Here is a 23,343-nt window from a genome sequence, read left to right on the forward strand (position 1 = left end):
ACTGAACCCATAGATAAGTTTGGGGTAGTCAGGATTTGGACCCACCGGTCACCTAAGACCCATGGATAAGTTTGGGAAAGCCAGGATTGGTACTCACCGATCACCTGACTCCAGGGAGATGTTTGGAATTGCCAGGATGTGACCCTCCGGTCACCTGGTCTTGTACCTCAATGGACAGCCAACTTCCTAAGTTTGTCGTTACCTCATCTCTGAGCGTGCCACAGGTGAGAGTAGTCGGCCCTGTAAACTCTGAAGTCACAGCTGCTCTTGTCCCGGCGAGTCAGCGGAAGGGTGAGATTCATTTTGCACCATCTTGGGTATTTTGCTGGGACTGTTCTATGTGTTATTTGCCTGTTTTGTGGTTCAATAAAGTATTGCCACACTGTTTTACCCAAGTAGAGTAGTATTATGCCCACGGTAAAAGGAGAGCGGAAGTTCAGGGGGATGAGCCCTGGTCCATGCGGTTTTGGCTAGCGGACTAGAGCACCCGCTGACTCCCGTGTCTCCACACCTTCATCCTAAAGTGGATAGGGGCTCATGCAACCTTTAAAGATCCAAAAGACAAGTGATTTCCAGGGAAACTGTTTTTGTAAGATGCAAATAAATATTTTTGCACAATCACAATACAGTTTTCTGACTTCCTGGTAAACAAAAGCAACTCTAAATGTTGAAAAGAAAGCATTAAAACTTCTATTCAACATTTTTATTTTTAGGACTAATGTGTAATTGTACAATTTAGGATTTGCACTGAATATGAGTTGGTGTGGATATATTAAGCTGCTCATAAGACCAAGTGTGCTTAGACATCCGGTATCTCCAGCTGTTGTTTATGCTCCGCTGTCTGCTGTACGGCACATTCAGAAAACCACAGAGTGAGCCTTTTGTGTGTAGCTGCGATAATAAAGGCGGTATTATAGTAACAGAATAGATTGCATATTGTGTATGAGTACTGGGGTATTACCATAGAATAAAGATGGATAGAGATATTTATACAGCTATAAATAACTATATTAAAAAACATGAAGTCATTTAAATAAATCACTTGTGGAGAGGTTACAATCACATAATTACCTGTTTTCTTCCACGCAGTTCAGGTGAGTCAGAAGATGATTCTTAAATGTATATCGCTTTTTAAAGGCTTTACCGCACTGCAAGAAGACCAATGTCACCAGAGCAATTGTAAAACAAAATGTATATATAAATCATATTTTTTGGACCATAAGAAGCAATTTTTAGCAAGAAAAAAATATCTTGATAAAAATTGTGCGTGTTATAATCCAGAGGCAAATACTGGCTAGCTGAGGGACCTTTCATTTCATGGGATCTGTCAAATCGCTTGATGAAAATTCAAAATCTGATAGTGTATACAGCAGCAGAGGTGTGTGTGTGTGTGTGTTTCATGATGTAGCTGTGCTGTGTTTCTATGCTGATGTAGCAGTGCTGTGTGTGTGCTAATGTAGCAGTGCTGTGTGTGTTATATTGTAGCAGTGATGTGTGTTCTAATGTAGCAGAGCTGTCAGTGTGCCAATGTAGCCGAGCTGTGTGCTAATGTAGCCGAGCTGTGTGCTAATGTAGCCGAGCTGTACATGTGCTAATGTAGCCAAGCTGTCAGTGTGCTAATGTAGCCGAGCTATCTGTGTGCTAATGTAGCCGAGCTGTACATGTGCTAATGTAGCCGAGCTGTCAGTGTGCTAATGTAGCCGAGCTATCTGTGTGCTAATGTAGCCGAGCTGTACGTGCGCTAATGTAGCTGAGCTGTCTGTGTGCTAATGTAGCCGAGCTATCCATATGCTAATGTAGCAGAGCTGTACGTGCGCTAATGTAGCTGTCTGTGTGCTAATGTAGCAGAGCTGCATCTCTGTATCAGAACTGCATGGGTGTGTGAGAACTGCATGAGTGTCTCAGAACTGCGTTTGTGTAGCAAAGCTGCCTGTGTGTAGCAAACGTATGTGTGCAGCATGAATGTACGTGCACATAAGAGACTTGTAGCTGACCTGTGTGTTTATTAAAGCTGAGTGTGCATGTGTATTTGTGTGTGCTGCAAAGACTGTACATAAGGTGCGTGCTGTAAAGCGATATGTGTACACTAAAAATGCTGCAATGAAACACTAACAATAGATCTATTATCTCCCTAGTTTACGTTTCTGCATTAAAATTAATGATATTGACCCGCACATTTCTTTACACAAACAGGAATATTTTAATTAGTAGAACATGTTTTTCCTATTTTCTGCTGACCAAAACCTTGGTTGCATCTTATAGCAAAGTGCACCCTTATGGTCTGAAAAATACGGCCATATAAAATGACAAAAGTTATGGGTAATAATGTACCTTGTCACACATATGTGGCTTCTCAGTGCTGTGTGTCTTCATGTGCTGCGTCAACCGTTTCTGCATGGTGTATACACGATTACACACAGGGCAGGGGTAGCTGATGTTTTTTGCGATCTGTAGGGACAAAGCAGACCAGAGGTGTAATCCAAAAAGAAGACAGTTCACCCGCAACCTGGAAACTCATCTATGACTGCAGGTAACCCTCATCAAAGCAGTAGCTCTGATGGAGAATCTATTCGAGACGGCTTTGCCTTGTACAACCCATTATTCTGAGTCATGTAAATAAATGGCTAACTAAATATTCTCTCCCCTCAGATCACACAGCCACTGGGCCGCTGTTGGGGATAAAAAAGGAAGGATGACTGAGTCTAAATAGGTTTTTTATCATAAGAATGAGGCCTTTTGCGTATCTCAAGTTTCATTTATTATACAGCAGGAATACAATAAAAAATAACACCTCTATGATAAAGATTGGGGACGATTCCCTAGAATTGATCACCTTGTCAATACTGGATGATGGAGCCTCCTCCAGGCCCATGCACTAATGCACATCAGTGATCCTCCATAAGACCCTCACATCCGTGTGGGAAAAAAATCACATCAAGCAGTATTCTTTTCCATTTTATATTTGGGAATAGTGGACATAATGGTAGACAGCTGCAACACTCGACTGGATGCAGACCAACCCCCAAAGCTACACAAGGACCCAACCATCCACAGTTTGCGGACTTAACTGGCCCAATTATTACACTGGCCATCGGATTCTGGCCTAAATCAGACAGGGACTCCTTATACCAATGTGCCTGCTAGAAAGAACTCTTTGGAACTGCCACATAAAAAACTTGCCTAAAAACATGAATGGTTAAGATTTTAAGGTCTTTACTTGTGATTTACAGTATAAGGGGACCACAGGACAAGGCAAAACCAATATTGTAAAATATTTAATTTCTTACCATTAAACATTTCTTTTTTCTGAAAAAAGTGGACAAAAAGGGTATTGTTATAAAGGAATATCAGTAGAAATAATCTATATAAAGAGATATACATTTTATTCCAGTTACCGTATATACAACAGTAAATCAATCTGGAAGCGATGCAAAATGCAGATATAATTGACAACACAACATTCTGGTAGAAATCTAACAAAGGACTAGAGTTGGTGTGAATTGATTTGCAGGACCAGATCCAGTGATCTGTGGCCATTGGATGGGTGCCCCGAGAACCACCTCTTATCTACTAGCATCCGCGGCTCTTCTTTAGACTAGTCACCAGGGGCGACATCACACCACAGCGACATCGTCGTGCCAGGCGGATGCTGGCAGGTCTAAGGTGGTTCCCAGAGATTCCGTCCGGTGGCCACAGAGTACTGACTGACCTCGGGATTGGGTCCTGAGAACCGATTTGCAACAATTCAACCAAGGACTCAAGTCAGAATGAAGACTTATGTAATTCTAGTTGTCCGCAACTAAATTTAAATCAATCACATACTGTATATGAACACTTTTCATACACTACTGAGATAGCTCTAATTTTTTACTACACACATATTTTGATTGTAGCTAGGTGACATTTGCACAACTTTTTATTTAAACATATAGCACTCTTACTGAGGGATCTAATACTAATGGAAAGTATACAACTTACGTTTTTCACATCACTCATGTCTTCCACTCCTCATAGAAGACACTTACTAGTATGCAGAAAGTAGTTCTATTATACTTTGCTGGGAAAATGCTTGCAGAATTTTATCATCTCAGGCTGAGATATGAGCGAATATGCCAAGGACTAATGTTTAAATTGAGTTTATAAATCAGCATTCTTTATATTATTTTGGTGTTTTTTCTTCATTTATGTTTTTGTGTCCCTTTATAGTGTAAGTACTGAAATAGTGTAGCTTTAAATCACAATAAGACCGCATTTCAGTATTTGCACTGCAGAGTCTATCATTATAGGACAAGATTAGAATAAATGCTATCAACCTCTATTATAAAAGTCTGGGGGGAATAGGTAACATAGGATCTAAACACCGACAATAGGTGATGGCCACCACTCTGGTCCTCCTTCCCCACTCTGCACATGTCAGAGAGCATGTCCACACTCTGCACATGTCAGAGAGCATGTCCACACTCTGCACATGTCAGAGAGCATGTCCACACTCTGCACATGTCAGAGAGCATGTCCACACTCTGCACATGTCAGAGAGCATGTCCACACTCTGCACATGTCAGAGAGCATGTCCACTCCCACATAGTGCACAGCTCATGAAGCACACAAATGCTGGTCACCAAGGTTAAATGTCAACCAAAATGTTCCTTAAACACTCAGGTATACAGACCTAACTTAATCCCGTAATGACCAGGGGTATTTCAGTTTTTGAATTTCCATTTTCTGCTCCCCTTCTTCCCAGAGCCATAATTTTTTTTGTTTTGTCAGTCAAGATGGCCATGTGAGGGCTTGTTTTTTGTGGGACAAGTAGTACTTTTGAACGACACCATTGGGTTTAACATATCGTGTACCGGAAAACAGGAAAAAAATTCCAAGTGTGGTGAAATTGCAAAAAAAAGTGCAATTCCACAGTTATTTATTTTACCATGTTCACTACATGCTAAAACTGACCTGCCATTATCATTCTCCAGGTCATTACGAGTTCTTAGGCACCAAACATGTCTAGGTTCTTTTTTATTTAAGTGATGAAAAATATTCCAAGATTTGTGTAAAAAAAAAAAGGGCGCCATTTTCCGAGACCTGTAGCATCTCTATTTTTTATGATCTGGGGCTGGTGAGGACTTATTTTTTGTGTGCTGAGCTGATGTTTTGATTGTTACAATATTGGAGTAGATATGATCTTTTGATCGCCCATTATTGCATTTTATTGCAATGTAGTGGTGACCAAAAAACGTAATTCCGGCCTTTTTAATTTTTAAGAGTTTAGCGATCAGGTTAATGGTTTTGTTTAGATTGATAGGTCGGGCAATTCTGAACACCAAATGTGTGTATATTTGATTTTTTTTTATTGTTTTATTTTGAATGGGCAAAAGGGGGGTGATTTGAACTTTTATTTTTTTTATATTTTTATGATGTACAATAACAAATTGTATTGTGGTACCGTGTTGGCCAGAAAAGTCGATGTGAATACTTTTCTGCCCAATTATGACAAAAGTATTCTAGGAGTGATACCTTTATTGGCTAACCAGAAAATAATGTTTGCAAGCTTTCAAAGCACGGTGGCTCCTTCTTCAGGCAAGATTACAAATAGATAAATAAGAAAAAAAGCACAACATTTAAATGATACTACAGTGGGACATTTGTTCATGAGGTGAGAGGTGTGATGCCTCCTAAAGATAAGCCAAGGATATCAAATTAGGCATTTTGTTACAAATGGAGAGGTGGTGGGAATGTACTTCTTAGGCTACTTTCACACTACATTCCCACCACCTCTCCATTTATAACAAAATGCCTAATTTGATATCCTTGGCTTATCTTTAGGAGGCATCACACCTCTCACCTCATGAACAAATGTCCCACTGTAGTATCATTTAAATGTGGTGCTTTTTTCTTATTAATCTATTTGTAATCTTGCCTGAAGAAGGAGCCACCGTGCTCTGAAAGCTTGCAAACATTATTTTCTGGTTAGCCAATAAAGGTGTCACTCTGAGAATACTTTTGTCATCACTGTTTTTAAAAACATTTATTTATTTTTTTTTACATTTTGCATGCTTCAATATTATCCATGGGAGACTAGACGCTGCAGTATTTCGATCACCTCTGCTACACACAGGAGATGATCAGATTGCCTGTATGTAGCAGAAATGCTCACTTGCTATGAGCGCCGACCATGGGGTGGCGCTCATAGCAATCTGGCAATGACAACCATAGAGGTCTGCTGCAGACCTCTGGTTGTCATGCCGACCCATCGGTGACCCGTGATCATGTGACGGGGGTCACCGATGGGCAGGATTAGTGACGTGCTTCCTGTAAGCGTGAGTTAAATGTCGCTGTCAGATTGACAGTGGCATTTAACTAGTTAATAGCCGCGGTTGGTTAGCGATTCTACCCGTGGCTGTTGTGGGCACATGTCAGCTGTATAGATCAGCTGTCATGTGCCCGGAAAGGTGCAGGCTCAGCACTGGAAACCGCACCAAACCAATGGGGGGTCCGACATGTGTGCATATTATTACGCACATGTCAGAAAGGGGTTAATATAAGAAATATACAATTATCCTATGCACCAGATCTTACCGTTCTTGCTGGTGTACAGCAGAGTGCCTTATCACATCCTTCTTGTAGACACTTGTATAGTTACACTGATCACATTTGTGCGGCTTGTTTCCTTGGTGGTTGAACATGTGTTCCTTACAGAAAAAAAGAAGGTACTTAATAATTAATATGGAATCTAAGAAAACATAAAATACGCAACAAAAACATTTAAAGCTTCAGATAAACAATATTATACTCCATTCTAGTATCTTATCCAGCGGCAAAAAGGGACGGTTTATGAACCCTAAAAAAGAGAGACTTATTATTGCATTTTATTAAATCAGCTCAGCAGGTTCTTCACTTGAGCTCTGCCCTGCTGGGTACACTCCCACCTTTGTTTTCACTGGCTGTTTGGATCAGTTTATTAAATAAGCCAGCTCCATCATGGCTGATATACAGGTCCTTCTCAAAAAATTAGCATATAGTGTTAAATTTCATTATTTACCATAATGTAATGATTACAATTAAACTTTCATATATTATAGATTCATTATCCACCAACTGAAATTTGTCAGGTCTTTTATTGTTTTAATACTGATGATTTTGGCCTACAACTCCTGATAACCCAAAAAACCTGTCTCAATAAATTAGCATACTTCACCCGACCAATCAAATAAAAGTGTTTTTTAATACCAAACAAAAAAACCATCAAATAATAATGTTCAGTTATGCACTCAATACTTGGTCGGGAATCCTTTGGCAGAAATGACTGCTTCAATGCGGCGTGGCATGGAGGCAATCAGCCTGTGACACTGCTGAGATGTTATGGAGGCCCAGGATGCTTCAATAGCGGCCTTAAGCTCATCCAGAGTGTTGGGTCTTGTGTCTCTCAACTTTCTCTTCACAATATCCCACAGATTCTCTATGGGGTTCAGGTCAGGAGAGTTGGCAGGCCAATTGAGCACAGTAATACCATGGTCAGTAAACCATTTACCAGTGGTTTTGGCACTGTGAGCAGGTGACAGGTCGTGCTGAAAAATGAAATCTTCATCTCCATAAAGCATTTCAGCCGATGGAAGCATGAAGTGCTCCAAAATCTCCTGATAGCTAGCTGCATTGACCCTGCCCTTGATGAAACACAGTGGACCAACACCAGCAGCTGACATGGCACCCCACACCATCACTGACTGTGGGTACTTGACACTGGACTTCAGGCATTTTGGCATTTCCTTCTCCCCAGTCTTCCTCCAGACTCTGGCACCTTGATTTCCGAATGACATGCAAAATTTGCTTTCATCAGAAAAAAGTACGCTTCTGCCGCTGTTTATGGTTCAAAAGTGGCTTTACCTGGGGAATGCGGCACCTGTAGCCCATTTCCTGCACACGCCTGTGCACGGTGGCTCTGGATGTTTCCACACCAGACTCAGTCCACTGCTTCCTCAGGTTCCCCAAGGTCTGGAATCGGTCCTTCTCCACAATCTTCCTCAGGGTCCGGTCACCTCTTCTCGTTGTACAGCGTTTTCTGCCACATTGTTTCCTTCCAACAGACTTACCATTGAGGTGCCTTGATACAGCACTCTGGGAACAGCCTATTTGTTGAGAAATTTCTTTCTGGGTCTTACCCTCTTGCTTGAGGGTGTCAATGATGGCCTTCTTGACATCTGTCAGGTCGCTAGTCTTACCCATGATGGGGGTTTTGAGTAATGAACCAGGCAGGGAGTTTTTAAAAGCCTCAGGTATCTTTTGCATGTGTTTAGAGTTAATTAGTTGATTCAGAAGATTAGGGTAATAGGTCATTTAGAGAACCTTTTCTTGATATGCTAATTTATTGAGACAGGTTTTTTGGGTTATCAGGAGTTGTATGCCAAAATCATCAGTATTAAAACAATAAAAGACCTGACAAATTTCAGTTGGTGGATAATGAATCTATAGTATATGAAAGTTTAATTGTAATCATTACATTATGGTAAATAATGAAATTTAACACTATATGCTAATTTTTTGAGAAGGACCTGTAAAGATATAGAAAAAGCCTTTTTAGCTAAGGTATTTATTTATGTTAATGGACTTTGGGTTGATCTTGTGATATGGTGATTTGATGGATGAACTATCTGTAGAAAGATTAATCTTGTGCAAGCCTAGATAGGTCCACCAGGATCTTCTCCAGTACATCACCTACTAAGCCTGTGTTGCAGATGTGTAGATGGTCGTTCAGTACTATCCAGATGTTTGCCAGCATAACCTCGGCTATGGACTTCCCTGATGCATTGTCCCAGATCCTGTGACTGCCGGGGCATATACCCAGAGTCCTTCATGTAGCCTCACAGAAAGAAGTCACAGGATGTTAGATTTGGGGATTGTGGAGGCCAGCGCAACATTGGTGACTCGACCTGAGACAACGCATCACTGAAACAGTGGAGTCCATATCCGAGGACAAGCTGACACGCATCTGCACACAATTGGACTACTTTGAATATTTGTAGTGTACAGATAAACTTGGATCGATAGTTGTGTCTTTTCATGTTAATAAATGTGTTATGATCCCTCGGTTATGAATACCGAGGCTATAATTTCACAACATCCTTTTTTAATCACCCTGTGTAAAAAAAAAAAAAAAATTTGTAAAACATAGTTGCTTACTTTCAGAAACCACACCATTCTTGTCTGCGGTGTGTTAATATAGAATTAATAAGAGACCAAAAATAACTACAGCAATAAATGTTATACCTAGAATGAGGAATGATAGTGGACTTTGACTTGTTAGCAGTTATGATTTAATACTTAACTAGGCTTTAATACATCCATGTTCAATTTAAAATAAAATATGGGCGGGAAAAAAACTTACCTTTAAAGAAGACCATCTCCGGCACTGATAGCTACACTGCTGGCACTTAAACATTTGAGGGTCATTGCTATCATGCGAGTTTACATGGAAAGAATAATCTTCTTGTGTAAGGAACCTAGAGCCACAGACCCGACAGATGAAGGGTCTGAGCAGAGGTTTGTTTGGTGGTTTATAGTATCTGCATATAAAAGAAAAATTAAGCACAATCATATATTCGTGATGCTGCTGAAATTCTATATCTCTTCAGTCTAAAATGTGTAAACCTAAATAGAGTCTTGCACTTAAAGAGTGCTTTTCACAAATTTGAACGCGTTAAATTAGCTACATCATGAAATAGTCACTGCAGAACTGAATAACATATCGTTTTTTATTTTTTTATTTTTCCACTCTCTTGGGGAGATATTAGCTTGTAAAGTTTGGGCTATAATTTATAAGTCCAGCTAGGCATTACTAGATATTTGTCTGGTGGGGAGTGTGATTTTTCCTCTGCATGAGGTAGACCAATCATAAGCAGGCAGAAACACACGGGGGGAAGAACACGCCCCCACAGTAGGTTAGACCAGGGTTTCTCCTGTGTGAAGCATGTAATGACAGTCTGCTCTCACTGCAGAGCTGTGTGTGATAACAAAGTGCCAGTGGAGCAGAGCTGAGTGTGATTACGAATATTTTTCATCTCATGGCAGTCAGTGTGAAGAGAAGGGCTGACATCAGAGCTACAAACACTGTGAGATGAAAGCTGCAGCTGCAGAGTATATTTTTAATAATGAAATGTGTATGTAATCGTGATCATCTCTGCTCTACTCCCTGTACTTTGAACTTTCACACCATTCTCCAGTGAAACCAGTGGAGAGAGCAGACGGTCTGCCATTATATGTCTCATAATGAGAATGCCTTCTTTTTCCCCTGTGTGTTGCTGCCTGCTTATGACTGGTCAACATCATACAGGGGAAGAAGTACACACGCCTATGAGTAAAGTGTCTGGTGACCCCCTTCGACTTACCATAAAATTATAACCTAAACTTTACAAGCTAGTATAAGAGAAAATAAAAAACTATGTTTTATTCACCTCTGCAACCACTTTTCCATGATATAGCCAGTTTAACCTGTTAATTCTGGCGAAGGTCCTTTTTAAAGGGGATTTCCGCTAGTGAGATGCCATTGCTGATATATAATTTAAACTGCAACCCACCCTCAGCACGAATTAGTACGAGCAGCAAACTGACGACATATAGCTCCCAAGCCAAGTGTTTCAACTGTCTACTCAGTCTCAATGCTCTGCTATAAAGCTGTCAGACTAACAGAGGAGGAAGATGAAGTTGGAGATCCTTGGCAATCACAACATGGGTTAAAACAGATTTCTGCACATATTGCAGCCATGCTCCTGGCTGCCGATGGGGTATGTGTGATACAGCTTTTGTCAGTTTACACACAAGTCTTAGGAGCTGTATGTCTTCAGTCTGCAGCCTGTACTGACTCATGATTACGATGGGCTGCACTTTATCTCATTCTTTCAGAACCCCTTTAACCCCTTCATGACTGGAGCTTTTTTCGGTTTTGCATTTTAGTTTTTCGCTCCCCTGTACTAGGCTCACTGTGCTTTGCCATTTCTGGACCTCCCACCTATTTCTTTATATAATCCTGACCACCCCTAGCTGCCAAAGTATACAGATATTTCTATTTCATTATTATGCACTCACCTTCGGCTTCTATAGCGATGATACTTTCGACCCCTGAAGTGTTTAGGGGGGCGACCTCGTGGTCGACAAGTTAGCTTTTGCTCTTCTTGGGGTGAGCAAGAGGAAGGATGCTCATTTTCAAATTCAGAGAGGATGACATTAATTTCCACTGGTTCATTCATTATAGACAATTGTGGAGGACCAGTACTCGCGTCAGGAGCTAGGAAAATAAAAATGCTTTGTCTCCACTAAGATGTCAAAAAATAAAACATATACCCCTTCATAATCAAATCAGCTAACAGGAGTTGTTAAACTTACATTTATGTTCCCATCTGCTGCAGGTGTCCACACCAAAACAATCTAATCTTCTCCTATTGCCTTTTTGCACATTTTTTTTTATACAGTACAGACCAAAAGTTTGGACACACCTTCTCATTTAAATATTTTTCTGTATTTTCCTGACTATGAAAATTGTAAATTCACACTGAAGGCATCAAAACTATGAATTAACACATGTGGAATTATATACTTAACAAAAAAGTGTGATACAACTGAAATTATGTCTTATATTCTAGGTTCTTCAAAGTAGCCACCTTTTGCTTTGATGACTGCTTTGCACCCTCTTGGCATTCTCTTGATGAGCTTCAAGAGGTAGTCACTGGAAATGGTCTTCCAACAATCTTGAAGGAGTTCCCAGAGATGCTAAGCACTTGTTGGCCCTTTTGCCTTCACTCTGTTGTCCAGCTCACCCCAAACCATCTCAATTGGGTTCAGGTCTGGTGACTGTGGAGGCCAGGTCATCTGGCGTAGCACCCCATCACTCTCCTTCTTAGTCAAATATCTCTTACACAGCCTGGAGGTGTGTTTGGGGTCATTGTCCTGTGGAAAAATAAATGATGGTCCAACTAAACGCAAACCGGATGGAATAGCATGCTGCTGCAAGATGCTCTGTTAGCCATGCTGGTTCAGTAAGCCTTCAATTTTGAATAAATCCCCAACAGTGTCACCAGCAAAGCACCCCCACACCATCACACCTCCTCCTCCAAGATTTCCACTGGTCTAATGTCCATTCCTTGTGTTCTTTATCCCAAACAAGTCTCTTCTGCTTGTTGCCTGTCCTTAGCAGTGGCTTCCTAGCAGCTATTTTACCATGAAGGCCTGCTACACAAAGTCTCCTCTTAACAGTTGTTGTAGAGATGTGTCTGCTGCTAGAACTCTGTGTGCCATTGACCTGGTCTCTACTCTGAGCTGCTGTTAACCTGCAATTTCTGAGCCTGGTGACTTGGCTAAACTTATCCTCAGAAGCAGAGGTGACTCTTGGTCTTCCTTTCCTGGGGCGGTCCTCATGTGAGCCAATTTCTTTGTAGCGCTTGATGGGTTTTTTTGCAACTGCACCTGGGGACACTTTCAAAGTTTTCCCAATTTTTCGGACTGACTGACCTTCATTTCTTAAAGTAATGATGGCAACTCGTTTTTCTTTACTTAGAATTTGTATTATGGCTAGAAAAAAGCAGCTAACAGTCTATTCAGTAGGACTATCAGCTGTGTATCCACCAGACTTCTGCTTAACACAACTGATGGTCCCAACCCCATTTATAAAGCAAGAAATCCCACTTATGAAACCTGACAGGGCACACCTGTGAAGTGAAAACCATTTCCAGTAACTACCTCTTGAAGCTCATCAAGAGAATGCCAAGAGTGTGCAAAGCAGTCATCAAAGCAAAAGGTGGCTATTTTGAAGAACCTAGAATATAAGACATATTTTCAGTTGTTTCACACTTTTTTGTTAAGTATATAATTCCATGTGTTAATTCATAGTTGTGATGCCTTCAGTGTGAATTTACAATTTTCATAGTCATGAAAATACAAAAAAATCTTTAAATGAGAAGGTGTGTCCAAACTTTTGGTCTGTACTGTATGTTTTGGGTGCAAATTAGAATCAGCAGTTTTAGTACAGAAACACTGATATTTGGCACTTAAACACATAATTGGGTTTACATGAATTTTTCAAATAATACCATGGGTGAAAAATGCACCAAAATGCACTTTTCTGCACAAAAAAATCTCAGTGGAATAAAGGCAGCATTTTTCCTAAGTGGAAAGATTACCTAAAGGCACCTATCAATTTTAAAAACTTCTGACATAACACTAATATGTAAAAACTTTTGAGAGTGAGGGTCCACGTCCCGAGACCTTCAGCACATTCTAAAACAAAGGGGCTGAGCACTACTGTATACCTCCTAATTTTCTGCTTGTGCAATATACTGAACCACAGGAACTGTCTTTAAAAGTGTGGGTAAACCTTGACATTTTTTTATATGTTGTATCCCCTAAACATCCTGTCTATTGGTGGGGGCCTGGGTGCTAAGACCCCCACTGATTGCTCCTAAAACTGTACAAAAGCACTCAGCTTCTACATGGCCACACACAGAAGTGTATGGACTCAAAAATACGCTTCAGAAGACATTTCATTTTCTATTACTTTAAGGCTATACCCACATTCAGCAGATTAGATGCAAAAAAAAACATTTGCTGCAATTTTCACTGCCCTATCACCAGAAATCCGCAGCAAAATGTTTTAGGTTTTCGTGCACATACTGTTGCGGAACTGTTGCAGAATTCTTTATGTCTTCACAGAATTCCTAAGAAAAAATTGACATGCTGCAGGTATAAAAAAAAACGCACTGCATGTCAATTTATATGTGGATTATATACAAAACCGTTGGGTTTTCATCTACATTGCTAATACTGGATTACGCTGCAAATATGCTGCTACTATGTTTACAAAGCCAATTTTAAGGCAGTATGCTACATGTGTATGCAGCCTAATGGTATATTTTTATAGCCAATAGATAACTTTTGCCATCATCATACGTAAAAGACATGGAAATCATACTCAACACCCCTTCATATAGAGAGAGTATTTAACAATTTTTTTACCACATCATGCAATATAATGCAGGATGTAGAAACTGATACATTGTGCCGTTGCCCTTTACTAGAAAATGTGGCACACTATACTAGCTAGACAAGCCTATGTCCCTGTATGCAGGTCCCCATCAACAGTGACAGTAGGGATTGCTTTGTTTTTCATCAATATTCTTTTTATTTGGGGGGATTTTTTTAACAATTTATGGGAAGGGAATTATAGCTGTAGACATTAAGGTGAGCAATAAAACATAACAGAGTGATGTAAGATTTGTTCTATTAAACAAGTAAGTAAGAAGATATATTCAAAGAAAAATCACAGAGGAAAAAAAAGGTTAATGCAAGCGGAAAAGAATGTGGAAGGAAAAGTTAGGAAAGGTAGAGGGAAAGGGTAAGGAAAGAAAAGGGGAAAAGATAATCCTTATTGAAGCAATATTTATAATAAAACAATTTTCAATTTGCTTAGTTAAATATGTAATTGTACTTGTACTTCTTGGCAAATAATAAAGCTTTCTGAGTACAGTTCCTCCAGCATAAGTCTGATCCATCCTCAAAAATCTGCTTTAATCTGACAGGTGTATAGAACCAACGAGATAAGATTTTAAAGTAATTCTCATGAATATTAGCATTTACATTTGATTTGCATGTTATTTCAATTGCTTCTTTCCATGACTCAGGCGAAAAACATATTTATATCTTCTTCTCACTTAACCATGTGTTTTGATTTTTCAATAGCTACGTCACTACTGAAGAGTGAATACAGATTTTTAGTGTTCCAAATAGTATTTATTCAGGGATTTTCCAGAAGAGATATGATAACTCTTGGAAGAGGTATGGGGAGAGAGAATTTTCCCCTAATACTCTTCCTTAGTTCTAAAGAGTGACATGTTTCCTCTTTTGGAAGGTTATACGATAGATTCAAGGATAGAAAATGTATGATTGAATCTTTTTTAGGTCTGGTACATAAGGCCGAACAATTCGTTATACCATTCTTTCTCCATTTATCTATAGGGAAGTCTGGAAGGGCAGGGTGGAATATGAATAAAGAAAGTTCTTCTAATGGCTAACTAATTTGATTGTTGTAAGAAATGTTATATAATTTCCTCCAGGTCATAATTACAGATTTTATTAGCATATTCTCTGGTAGAGGGAGGGACTGGTCTAGTAAATTCGCAATAATAAGAGCGTCTAAGGGAGAATTCCTATTGCTTTTCAAGACAGCAATGGACTATTGTAATGGGGAGACACACAGTACCTTGTGAACGTGGAATCTTACGTGGGCGCCCAGGCCGTCTGCGTGGCCTCTCTTTTGCCAGAGCACCCATAGTGGATTCAAATTGTTGACTGCGAGTGGCATCCTCTCCTGGACTATAGTCGCTATCATCTGCAAAGGGAAACAGTGTATGAAAAGAAAGTCATTGTATAATAAGTATTGTCATCCTGAAGGGGCAGCCTAATACAAATCAATAACAATAATAAAGGCCAAGGCCATCCTTTTATATATGGAAATACAATAATTTTTTTTATGTTAGTGGTTACATTTATGTAAAAAAATTAGCAAACGTTTCAGTCTGTGGTCTTCAGTTTCCAGACCAGGGTTATGCATTGTGTAGATTAATCCAATATGGTTATCCAATATATAATATGGGCTGCATGTGAGGTCTGCGTTTGTTTCTCTGCTCATATCAGCACAGGTTGTACCCTGCACTTGTATCCTTCTCATGAACTTTCCTCCTTATGTTATCTAGTTTCTCGATGAGAGTAAACATTTTGTGCCCTCTCCACACCGCAGATCTGTGTATAACAGTCTCCCCCAGCCCTGCTGCTATCTCTAACACTGAGAAGAGAGGGAGCAGCAGAGAGTCGTCACAACCAGGAGCCCTTATGGATTTGGGATAGTTTTGTAGCTCACTTAGGTACATAGATGACTGACAGACATCAGAAGCAGCAAAATTGTAGAAAAATTTGAATGTAGACTATTAGATGGTTGCATAATCTTGTATTTAGGAAGCAAATGACCCCCCCAAAAAATTCCATGCAAAGATATACAAAGCTTTTAAAAGTTCCCTGTATAAAACCTCAAATCAGAACATAATATTTCTTACCATTAGGATCATCTATTGCTCCAGCATCCATAATATCATCTTCCTCTTCGTCGTCCTCTTCTCTTGGTCGTACCAATTTGCGGATTGTTTTTTCATCTTTATAAGCTAAAAAAAACAAACAAGTGATAAAATGTACCTATACAAAAATTACGTGGATGAGGATCATCGGCACAGCACCACATTCATCACTTATAGATGATTAATACTCTCTGATAACAGCTGAGAATAAATGGCCACCAGGTTATGAAGAAGTGCAACATAAGGAGCTGAGACAAGAATAAACAAACTTTTCTAATATTGGAGATCTCCTGTGTTCGGAATTTTATTGCAAGATATGACAGGAAACCTCATGCATTAAGGTAGGGTAAACACAATCACGTCTGCAATTTTTCTTGTATTAAAAATCCTCTCTTTGCCCAACAGAGGTATATCTAATTAGGTCGGTTACAACCCACTCTCTAGGCTACAACCACCTCTGTAGTGGCCAGTTTCCTAGGCATGGAGCGCACGCCTGCAGCCGTTTGTTGTACAGCTTGCAAGTTCTGCTGCGAAGCTAGCAGGTTTGTTGGCTCTGACCATCTTCAGCGCCCCTGTGCTCCCCCAATGCTGCAGAGACAAAGCCACCTCTGCTAGCAGAATTGGAGCGCGTGCAGGTCATGAAGCTGTCTGAACTCTTCAGGAGCAACCAGAAAGCCAGTAGACAGGGGAGCAGTGAGCACCTGAAGAATAAACATAAGACAACCTCTTTAACCCCTTAGTGACAGAACCAATTTGGTACTTAATGACCAAGCCAATTTTTACAATTCTTACCACTGTCACTTTATGAGGTTATAACTCTGAAATGCTTTAACGGATCTCGCGGATTCTGAGAATGTTTTTTAATGACATATTGTACGTCATGTTAGTGGTAAAATTTCTTCGATATTACTTGCGTTTATTTATGAAAAAAATGGAAATATGGCAAAAAAATTTAAAATTTTGCAATTTTCAAACTTTTAATTTTTATGCCCTTAAATCAGAGAGATATGTCACACAAAATACCTAATAAATAACATTTCCCACATGTCAACTTTACATCAGCACAATTTTGGAAACTTTCTTTTAGGGACCACCTCACATTTAAAGTCACTTTGAGGGGTGTTCATGACAGAAATACCCAAAAGTGACACCATTCTAAAAACCACACCCCTCAAGGTGCTCAAAACTACATTCAAGAATTTTATGAACCCTTTACGTGCTTCACAGGAAGTGAAGCAATTTGGAAGTAAAAAATTAACATATAACTTTTTTTTTACAAACATTTTACTCCAGAACCATTTTTTTTTTTTTTTTCACAAGTGTAAAAAAAGAAAATGAACCACAAAATGTGTTGTGCAATTTCTTCTGAATACGCCGATACCCCATTTGTTGGGGTAAACCACTGTTTGGGCGCACGGCATAGCTTGGAAGAGAAGGAGCGCCGTTTGACTTTATCAACTGAATTGGCTGGAATTGAGATTTGACACCATGTCGCGTTTGGAGAGCCCCTGATGTGCCTAAACAGTGGGAACCCCCACATGGGACACCATTTTGGAAACTAGACCCCGTAAGGAACTTATCTAGATGTGTGGTGAGCCCTTAGAACCCCCCAAGTGCTTCACTGAAGTTTATAACATAGAGCCGTGAAAATCAAAAATCTTATTTTTTCCACAAAAATAATCTTTTCACCCCAAATTTTTATTTTCTCAATAGTAACAGGAGAAATTAGACAACCAAAGATATTGTGCAATTTGTCCTGAGTACGCCGATACCCCATATGTGCGGGTAAACCACTGTTTGGGCACATGGAAGATATGGAAAGAGAAGGAGTGCCGTTTGACATTTTCAATGCAGAATTGGCTGGAACGGACACCATGTTGCATTTTGAAAGCCCCCGATGTACCTAAACAGTGGAAACCACCACAACTGACACCATTTTGGAAACTAGACCCCTTAAGGAACTTATCTAGATGTGTGGTGAGCACTTTGAACCCCCAAGTGCAGAAGTTTATAACGTAGAGCCGTGAAAATAAAAAATATTTTTTTTTCCTCAAAAATGATTTTTTTAGCCCACAATTATTTACTTTCACAAGGGTAACAGGAGAAATTGGACCCCAAAAGTTGTTGTCCAGTTTGTCCTGAGTACGCCGATACCCCATAAGTTGGGGGGGGGGGGGACACCACTGTTTGGGCACACAGCGGGGCTCGGAAGGGAAGTAGTGACGTTTTAAAATGCAGACTTTGATGGAACGATAAAAAAACCCCCACAAGTGACCCCATTTTGGAAAATAGACCCCCAAGGAGCTTATCTAGATGTGTGGTGAGCACTATGAACCCCAAAGTGCTTCACAAAAGTTTATAACGTAGAGCCGTGAAAATAAGAAATAATATTTTTTCCACAAAAATGATCTTTTCACCCCAAAATTTTTACTTTCACAAGGGTAATAGGAGAAATTGGACCATGAAGATTGTTGATGAATTTGCCCTGAGTATGTTGATACCCCTTATGTGGGGGAGGACCACTGTTTGGGTGCATGGCAGAGCTCGGAAGGGAAGGAGCGTCGTTTTGGAATGCAGACTTTGATGCAATAGTCTGCGGGCGTCATGTTGTGTTTGCAGAGCCCCTGATGTGCCTAAACAGTAGAAACCCCCCACATTTTGGGAACTAGACCCCCCAAGAAGCTTATCTAGATGTGTGGTAAGCACTTTGAATGCCCAAATGCTTCACAAAAGTTTATAACGCAGAGCCATGGAAATAAAAAAATCTTTTTTTTTTTTTTTTTTCCACAAAAATGATTTTTTAGCCCCAGTTTGTTTTATTTTCCCAAGGGTAACAGGAGAAACTGGACCCCAAAAGTTGTTGTCCAATTAGTCCTGAGTACGCTGAAGCCCCATATGTTGGGGTAAACCACTGTTTGGGTGCACAGCAGAGCTCAGAAGGGAGGGAGCACCATTTGACTTTTTCAACGCAAAATTGGCTGAAATCAATGGTGGAGTCATGTCGCGTTTGGAGACCCCCTGATGTACCTAAACAGCGGAAACCCCCAATTCTAACTCCAACCCTAACCCCAACACACTCTTAACCCTAATCCCAACCCTAACCATAACCCTAATCACAACCCTAACCCCAACACACCCCTAACCCTAATCTCAACCCTAACTACAAACCTAACCCTCATCCCAACACACCCATAACCCTAATCCCAAACCTAACCCTAACTCTAATCCCAAGCCTAACCCTAATCCCAAACCTAAGGCTTCTCTTACACTTACCGGTTTTTTTGCGGCCCGTTATTGCGGGCTTTTTTGTGTGGGCTGTATTGAAGCAAATTTTCACGGTCTGCCGCAATAATGGACCATAAAAAACGTTCGGATTGCCGTTTTTTGGGTTTGCAATACTATGGCAAAAGTATTGGAAAAAAAAAAACGGCGGTCTGCAAAACTGGAAGTCATGGTCCACTGCAAAAACAACGGAAGATTGTTTTTGCGGTGCACAATGACTTCCGGTTTTGCGGACCGCCGTTGAATTACAATGGGGGCCGTGTCCGTTAGCTGTGAAAAATATTGAGCAGGCTTGATATTTTTTTCACAGCCGTAAATACGGCCCTCACGGCCATACGGCGCTCTGTGGAATTATCGTGGCCCCTTAGAAATCTATTAGGACTGCGAAAACGGGACGCAAAACCACGGTAAGTGTAAAAGAAGCCTTACCCTAACGCTAATTTTAGCCCCAACCCTAACCCTAATTTTAGTAGCCCCAACCCTATCCCTAATTTTAGCCTCAACCCTATCCCTAATTTTAGCCTCAACCCTAACCCTAATTTTAGCCCCAACCCTAATGGGAAAATGGAAATAAATAAATTTTCTTTGTTTTATTATTTTTCCCTAACTAAGGGGGTGATAAAAGGGGGGGTTATTTACTATTTTTTTTATTTTGATCACTGTGATAGGGTTTATCACAGTGACCAAAATGAACCAATAGGAAAAATCTTCCTATTGTTGCCGGGTGCCTGCGGGCAGATCTGGGCGGGTGCACTGCGCACGCGCCCGCCATTTTTTCCCTGATAAAGATGGCGGCGCCCACCGGAGGAAGGAGGGCCGAGGAGCACCGGGAGACACTAGTGAGTATGGGGGGGGGGCGATCAGGGACCCTATTTCTCTCTTCTCTGTGTGAACACATCAGAGGAGAGAGATATTACATGGCACATCAGACTTTCCTTTTCTTTTTTTTTTGTGGCCACTGCTACACTGTCAGTAGCGGCAATCGCAAAACCGGGTCGGTAAGAACCGACTTGAATTATGTTCTTTGGTGTCTCGGCTACCCCCCGACAGCCGAGACCCCGAGATCTGCCGAGTACTGCCGAGTACTTCGGTGAAAAACGACCTGAATCATGTTCTCTGGGGTCTCGGCTACCCCCGGCAGCCAAGACCCCGGAGAAAATTCGACTCTGGGGGGGCGCTATACACTTTTTCCACAGCGCCGTTAATTAACGGCGCTGTGGTTTAAGTACCCTTAACTACCGCTGATAAAGGCATATCGGCGGTCGTTAAGGGGTTAAATGGACTCTGTCAGCACAGAATGACTGTTGCAGCCAAGTACAGGTACTCGGTGCACACTTGGTGTGGCCAATGATTTATATACACTTTCCCACCTGCTTGGTTTCCATCTATCTCCACCCTTCTCTGGCTCTATAAAGTCAGAGCTGTCAATCATAGAAGAAGGGGTGGAGGTAGATAGAAAACAAGCAAGGATTATATGCTAAATATTATGCCACTTGGGAAAGCACATTGTGGTAGGTGTTTTGGGGGCTGTGATACTAACTATTCAAAATTGTACGTAAATTGAAGTGTGATGTTACTGTGCTGGCAGTGACATAAAGGCACTGCAAATTGTAAAACTGAATATGCCATCATATCCTGACCTTCTGGAACTTTTTGATGTTCCTCTGAATGTAAAGGAGTGCCTTACCTGACTGGATGTGACGCTCTTTCACATGGCGGAGGAGCGTTGACTTGGACGTACTCTTGTATTGGCACATTTTGCACTTATACTGCTGAACCACTACTACCTCCATCATCCCTTCAAGAGCTTCTAAGTCAGGCACTAATTCTGGAGCACCGGATGACCGTGACGGGGATCTCTCTTTGACAGCAACAGGACTCACAGTCAGCGGGTAACTAGATGGGACTGCAAAATAATGAAAAATAGGTTTCACACAAATAATTTGTTTCTTTCAATTTTGCAGTGTAAATACAATACACAATGGTCCCCATCCCATCTGAAAACCTCCCCTCTCCACTTACTGCAGCACAATTCTCTACATCTGGCTGTGAAGAGGTTTTACCCACAGCTTCTCAAGTTTAGTCATTGCATCTCTTTTATGCTACACCCCGTTCTCCAGTAATATCATGGGGTTTCAGACCCAAATGGAATCTTCCATGGTAGGCGAGGTAGATCGTATCCAATGTGTAGCTATTATTTACACGTATGATCATTTAGGATAGATCACACCTCGGCCTCCTGTATCTTTTTAAGCCCTTTGATTGGGTCCTAAAAAAAAAAACTTGGTACGAGTTGATGATAAGCTCAGGAAATTAAACTGTAGAACACAATGAATTAGCATTGTGGTCAAAGGCAGGAATCAGTGGTGATGTCTATATACACACACTTACACAGCATGATATCACTAATGGCAGTGACTGGCCGCCACAAGTGTGTATAGACAAAATGTGATCATCTGCAGGAAGGTAAAGAGACTGGCGGGATCAACTAAAGTGGTGGTGCTAAAATGGCAGGAGGCCAGAAAGGTTAGCATCTTCTTAAATAAATAATAGATGATTTTATTACACACGCACATACACACAAAGTGTGGAAAATATGCTGCAAAGTAAGAATGCTTAAAAAAAAAAAAAGGGTAAATTACCTTGCGTTTTGTTAATTGATAAAAATGTGAGTATATGAAAGAGTAATCTAAACTGCATTAAGATTTGGTGTGAGCAGCTTTTGCCTTCTAAACAGCATCTACAGTGGTACGGTGGCATGTAATAGTTTGGGCACCCCAGGTCAAAATTACTATTATTGTGAACAATTAAGCAAGTTGAAGATGGAATGATCTCTAAAAAGCCTAACGTTAAAAATGACACATTTCCTTTGTATTTTAGGCAAAAAAAATCTATATATATTTTCATCTTTTACATTTTAAAAATTACAAAAAGGAAAATGGGCCGATGCAAAAGTTTGGCCACCCTGCATGGTAAGTACCTAGTGGCCTTTTTGAAAGTATTACAGCTTGCAAACACGTTTTGTAGCTAGCCAAAAGTCTTTTAAATTTTGTTTGAGGGATTTTCATCCATTATTCCTTGGAAAATTCTTCCAGTTCTGTGATATTTCTGGGTCGTCTTGCATGCACTGCTATTTTGAAGTCTAGCCACAGATTTTCAATGAAATTCAGATCAGGGGACTGTGAGGGCCATTGTAAAACCTTCAGTTTGCACCTTTTGAGGTAGTCTATTGTGGGTTTTCACATGTGTTTAGGATCATTATCCACTTGTGGAAGCCATCCTCTTTTCAATTACAGCTTTTTTCACAGATAGTGTTATGTTTGCATCACAAATGTGTTGAAGTGTCATTGAATCCATTCTTCCCTCTACCCGTGAAATGTTCTCCATGACATTGTCTGCAAAACAAACATAAATCATGATTTATCCACTGCTATGCTTAATGTTTGGAAAGATGTTATTTTCCTAAACTTCTGTGCCCTTTTGTTTCCACATATACCTTAGGTGATTGTGGCCAAAGAGTCGGACTTGTATCCAAAATACCTCAGGATTGTTTAGATATTCTTTGCTCTGACACAGAATTTTATGGTGGGAACGCAGGAGAGGTTTTCATCTGATGATCCTTACATGAAGGCCATATTTGTGCAAGTGCCTCTGAACAGTAGAACAATGTACCACATCCATAATCTGCTAAAACTTTCTGGAAGTCTTTTGCAGTCATGTGGGGGTTCTGACATGTCACTCTAGCAATTGTACGAGCAGCTCTTGTTGAAATTTAGTTTGGTCTTCCAGACCTTATCTTGACCTCCACTGTTCTTGTTAGCTGCAATTTCTTAATTACATTTCCAACTGAGGAAAGGGCAACTTGAAAACACTGTGCTATCTTGTTATAGCCTTCTCCTGCTTTGTGGGTCGCCACCATTTTCAAAGAGCTATGCAGCTGCTTAGAAGAACTCATGGC

At 40.5% G+C, this 23,343-nt stretch overlaps 1 protein-coding gene across 2 annotated transcripts in view; it reads right to left on the bottom strand.

Annotated features, from left to right (window-relative positions):
• Window positions 1–23,343, bottom strand: part of ZNF335 (zinc finger protein 335) — a 176,766-nt gene that overhangs the window by 41,003 nt on the left and 112,420 nt on the right. For both annotated transcript variants that reach the window (XM_077251693.1, XM_077251692.1), the window contains exons 5-13: window positions 21,073–21,291; window positions 16,086–16,190; window positions 15,236–15,364; window positions 11,074–11,272; window positions 9,377–9,554; window positions 6,574–6,686; window positions 3,288–3,306; window positions 2,332–2,448; window positions 1,072–1,148 (exon numbers count right to left, since the gene is read on the bottom strand). In XM_077251693.1, coding sequence (XP_077107808.1) covers window positions 1,072–1,148; window positions 2,332–2,448; window positions 3,288–3,306; window positions 6,574–6,686; window positions 9,377–9,554; window positions 11,074–11,272; window positions 15,236–15,364; window positions 16,086–16,190; window positions 21,073–21,291 — 1,156 coding nt within the window. The remainder of the gene's footprint in view (window positions 1–1,071; window positions 1,149–2,331; window positions 2,449–3,287; window positions 3,307–6,573; window positions 6,687–9,376; window positions 9,555–11,073; window positions 11,273–15,235; window positions 15,365–16,085; window positions 16,191–21,072; window positions 21,292–23,343) is intronic.

The sequence above is a fragment of the Ranitomeya variabilis genome, chromosome 4 (assembly GCF_051348905.1).
Source record: "Ranitomeya variabilis isolate aRanVar5 chromosome 4, aRanVar5.hap1, whole genome shotgun sequence".
Lineage (NCBI taxonomy): Eukaryota > Metazoa > Chordata > Amphibia > Anura > Dendrobatidae > Ranitomeya > Ranitomeya variabilis.